General features: G+C 47.4%; 1 protein-coding gene across 1 annotated transcript; it reads right to left on the bottom strand.

The window, feature by feature from the left end:
* Positions 1–1,247: 1,247 nt before the first annotated feature.
* LOC135984269 (olfactory receptor 51A4-like) lies at positions 1,248–2,425 on the bottom strand. Its single transcript, XM_065599068.1, has one exon. It carries the CDS (start codon positions 2,423–2,425, stop codon positions 1,487–1,489), a length of 939 nt encoding a protein of 312 aa, XP_065455140.1. The 3' UTR covers positions 1,248–1,486.
* Positions 2,426–3,744: the final 1,319 nt, after the last annotated feature.

Genomic DNA, 3,744 nt, shown 5'->3' with positions numbered 1-3,744 from the left:
TCTACAAAGCTTCTGTCAGCTCCAAATATCACAGGAATCTTAAAGGGTCACACCCTGGATCAACGGTTGACTGACCCCACTAATCTCTCCTACCCATAAAGGGGACAGTACCCAAGATGCCACCTCTAATGGCCACTGAATTAGAGTGGACCACACATCCTGAATTGGGCAGGAGAGTCCCAAAATGCAGTGTTCAAGTCCTAGTGTGGGCTGAGAGACTCCGGAACAGCATTTGTCCCGAATTCCCTGTGGTGCCAAACCACACTTGCTCCTGGACAGAGCCCCACTTTTCACTTTTGGGGGAGTGAGAGCTTTAGCCCCCCCCCCTTGCTATGAGGCCCCACCCTTCTCCTCTTCCCCCCGAGGCCACATACCCTGAACAGGACACATGGAGGGTCTGGGGTTCCCCAGAGTGGCACTTGCTCCCTGGACTTCTTTTACCAGAGCCTGGCTCTGAAATCCAGCCAGGTCACTGGGTGGAGCTTGGGGGAAGAGAAGGAGCAGGAGGTGGGAGTTCATGGGGGAAAAGAGGGCCATGGGTGAAGCCATGGAGGGGGCATGGCTACTGCATGTGTCTTGCTTTTTCCTATAGAGAAGGTGGTCACCCTACACTGAATGGGCTGGACAGCGACAGGAGATTGCCATGACTCTGTTGGGGAGCAGAGGCCCTTTTCCACCCCTTTGAATTGCTGGGGCAGCAGCAACGGAGGGACATATAAGCCTGAGTCTCTTGCCAGGACACCTGAGGGTCAGACCCTCACTCACACAGCCAGCTCTGCCCTGCTTCCATGTGGAGTGAGCTCATCAGGTGTGCCCCAGCGGTGGTGATGAGGAGGGGGTTGCCTGGATGGCTTCTCTTGCAGCTCCTACATTAATGATGTCTCTGACATGACTCATCGCAAGCACCAGGCTGAGGGCGTAGGGGGAGGGTGGGTGTCTGTGCCCCTTGAATAGCCCCTGTCCCCAGCTGGCGCAGCCCTCAAGGATCATGCAGCACCCAGGGCGCTCAGGAAGGGCCAGAAATGTGACCGCGAAACAGCTCTGCAGCTTTTTTCATGGCCCAAGGATGTTTAACCAGAGACACGACAGTGACAGGCCAGGTGTAATGGGAAAAAACATCCACGTCCTTTCTCTTTATTAAGAGTATCGTCAGGAATTCTGAGGTCGGAGCAGCCACCGATATGGCTCTTTATGGGCCAATATCCTACTGGTTCCCTGGCTCTCCATGAACACAGTCACATTGTAAATGCTGCTGCCTGCCTTGGTCTCCTTCCACCAGTGCCCTGCCCTCCCTCAACAGTGGGTGGAGACAACCCCTATACCATTGCTTCAGGCCTTAGACCCCATCTGAACCTGTCTGGACAGAGTGGAGATCAGTAGCTCATGTCATCACAGATAGAAGGGTCTAGGATGGAATAAGTCGCAGTGCCCTTTGTTTCTTGTTTCCTATGCCACCAGCACTGGGGCCGAGTGATAAACTGACCCTTCACTTCACGAACACCCTGATTATCCTCGAACGAAGGTGTTTGCTTTTCATGCTGTACACGATTGGGTTAATCAGAGGAGGAACCAGCAGATTGACATTGCCCAGGACAATTGGAAGCAAGGGAGAAGAGTCCTTCCCGAATCTGTGTATCAAAGTCAGGATGAACTCTGGTGTGTAGAAGAGCAGGACGGCACAGAGGTGGGCGACGCAGGTGTTCAGGGCCCTGAGGAACTCCTTGTGGGATGAGATGCTCAACACAGTTTTGAGGATCATCACATAAGAGAGGAAGATGAGCAGCAAGTCGAACACCAAAATTATGACTGTAATAAACAAGCCATAGATACTGTTGACACTGATATCCGAACAAGCCAACATCATGACCTCCTGGTCCATGCAGTAAGAATGGGAGAGGACATTCGCTTGACAGTATTGTAATCGTTTCAGGAGAAAGGGGAATGGGAGTATTACGGCCACCCCTCTTAGGACACACACCAGTCCCATCTTGGCTATTCTAGGCAGGGTTAAGATGGAGGCATATCTCAGTGGGTCACGGATTGCGATGAAGCGGTCAAAGGCCATCAACAAGAGCACAGAGGATTCAATGCATTGAAATGACTCGATAAAGAACAACTGGGCAAAACAGGCATCAAAGCTGATCTCCCTAGAGTTAAACAAGAATATGCCTAATATCGTCGGCATGGTGGCTATCAATATTCCAAGGTCTGTGACACCCAACATGGAAAGGAAAATGTACATGGGCTCATGGAGGCTTGGATCTGTTTTTATAATGAGCAGAATGACTGAATTTCCTAATATTGAAATAACATACATTAAGCACAAGGGGAGAGAGATCCAGAGATTGTGGCTGTCTTTCTGCCCAGGTATCCCAGTGAGAAGGAACACTGTGAATTTGAATTTGGTGTCATTGACAGCTGACATGATGTACTATGCAGATCCAAGGATTTTTGAAGTTTTCTTCCTGAAGAGAAAAAGAACAGGAAACTAGATGTTATTTAACGAGACATCTTTCTGCTCTCAGTTCAAGTCTGGATACTCGCAGGAGCTAAAGAAGAATAAGCAAAAACAAAGTGTTGGATTTACACTACTGATAGCAAGATAGATATTCCCAAACTGGATCAGATCTGTAGTCCATCTATCCCAGTATCCACTGGACAGTTCCACATGATTCAGAGATACGTGGAAGGAGCCCTGGAATAGATATCTATGAGATTACCTGCTCCCAGTGTTAACCCCGGACACCCAAAAGTTAGAAATATTTTGTGGTGTAAATCAGGAAGGCTTAGAGCCATTCCAAGCATTTTAAAATCAGTCCTTACTAGTGTATTTGGATTGTCTGGTTACCCATATATACATCCAGTCCCTCTTTGAATCCTGCTAGGCTCTTAGCCCCGTTGATGTCTTGTGGCTGGGAGTTCCGCAGCCTACTTGAGCATTGTGTGATTTTACAATTGTGACCTTCCCACAGACACCCTTTCTGGCCCTCCACTTCAGTGTGGCCCATTGCATCATGACTTCTGTACAAACACATGGCAAGTGCATGGTGAAAACGGTCATGATATTTATCTGTGTTGCATTTAAGATATTTATAAATGTGTTTCATTGCCTCATATATATATTTTCTCCAGTCCAGTCCAAATTATGCCACTGCCTCTTTGCAGCACATGGGATGAATTCCAGGGCCACGTTCTGAATTTACTAACTTTGACTTCAACTGCGTCACTCCAGATTTACATGTGTAAATTCGATATGAACCAGGCTCTATTCATTTTCCCTAAACAAAGGTTCCCAGTGATACACTCTGACCCCCAAGAATCCCCCCAGGAGAAGCTGAAATGCTTTGCCTGGCCAATGTTGACTGAATCAAGAAAATTGTGTTCCTGCTTTGAGGCTGGGGTTGGATTACATGACCTCCTGAGGTCTCCCAACCTTAATCTTCTATGATTCACAGAACAAGGAGTTCATAGCATAAAACCTTTCCAAATAGTATGTGGAGTATTTCTGAAATACTTTCTAAAGCAAAAGCTATTAAGCAGTAAAGTTACCACTGCTCCTTCCTGTAGCAGTTCTAACAACTCTGCTGATGGCTTTCAATATACATGCATGTCATGAAAGTTTGATGTGTAAAATTTGTATTACAAGTTTTGACATAACATTTCAACATCTGTACTTTAGTACACACATGTCAACCCATACTTTCCCCTCTGATCTTCTTTCAGAAATGCTCTCACAGGTTATTG

The sequence above is a fragment of the Chrysemys picta genome, chromosome 1, assembly GCF_011386835.1.
Source record: "Chrysemys picta bellii isolate R12L10 chromosome 1, ASM1138683v2, whole genome shotgun sequence".
In the NCBI taxonomy this organism is placed as follows: domain Eukaryota; kingdom Metazoa; phylum Chordata; order Testudines; family Emydidae; genus Chrysemys; species Chrysemys picta.
Note: the sequence above shows the minus strand (reverse complement) of the source record. Positions and strands in the feature narration are given on the sequence as shown.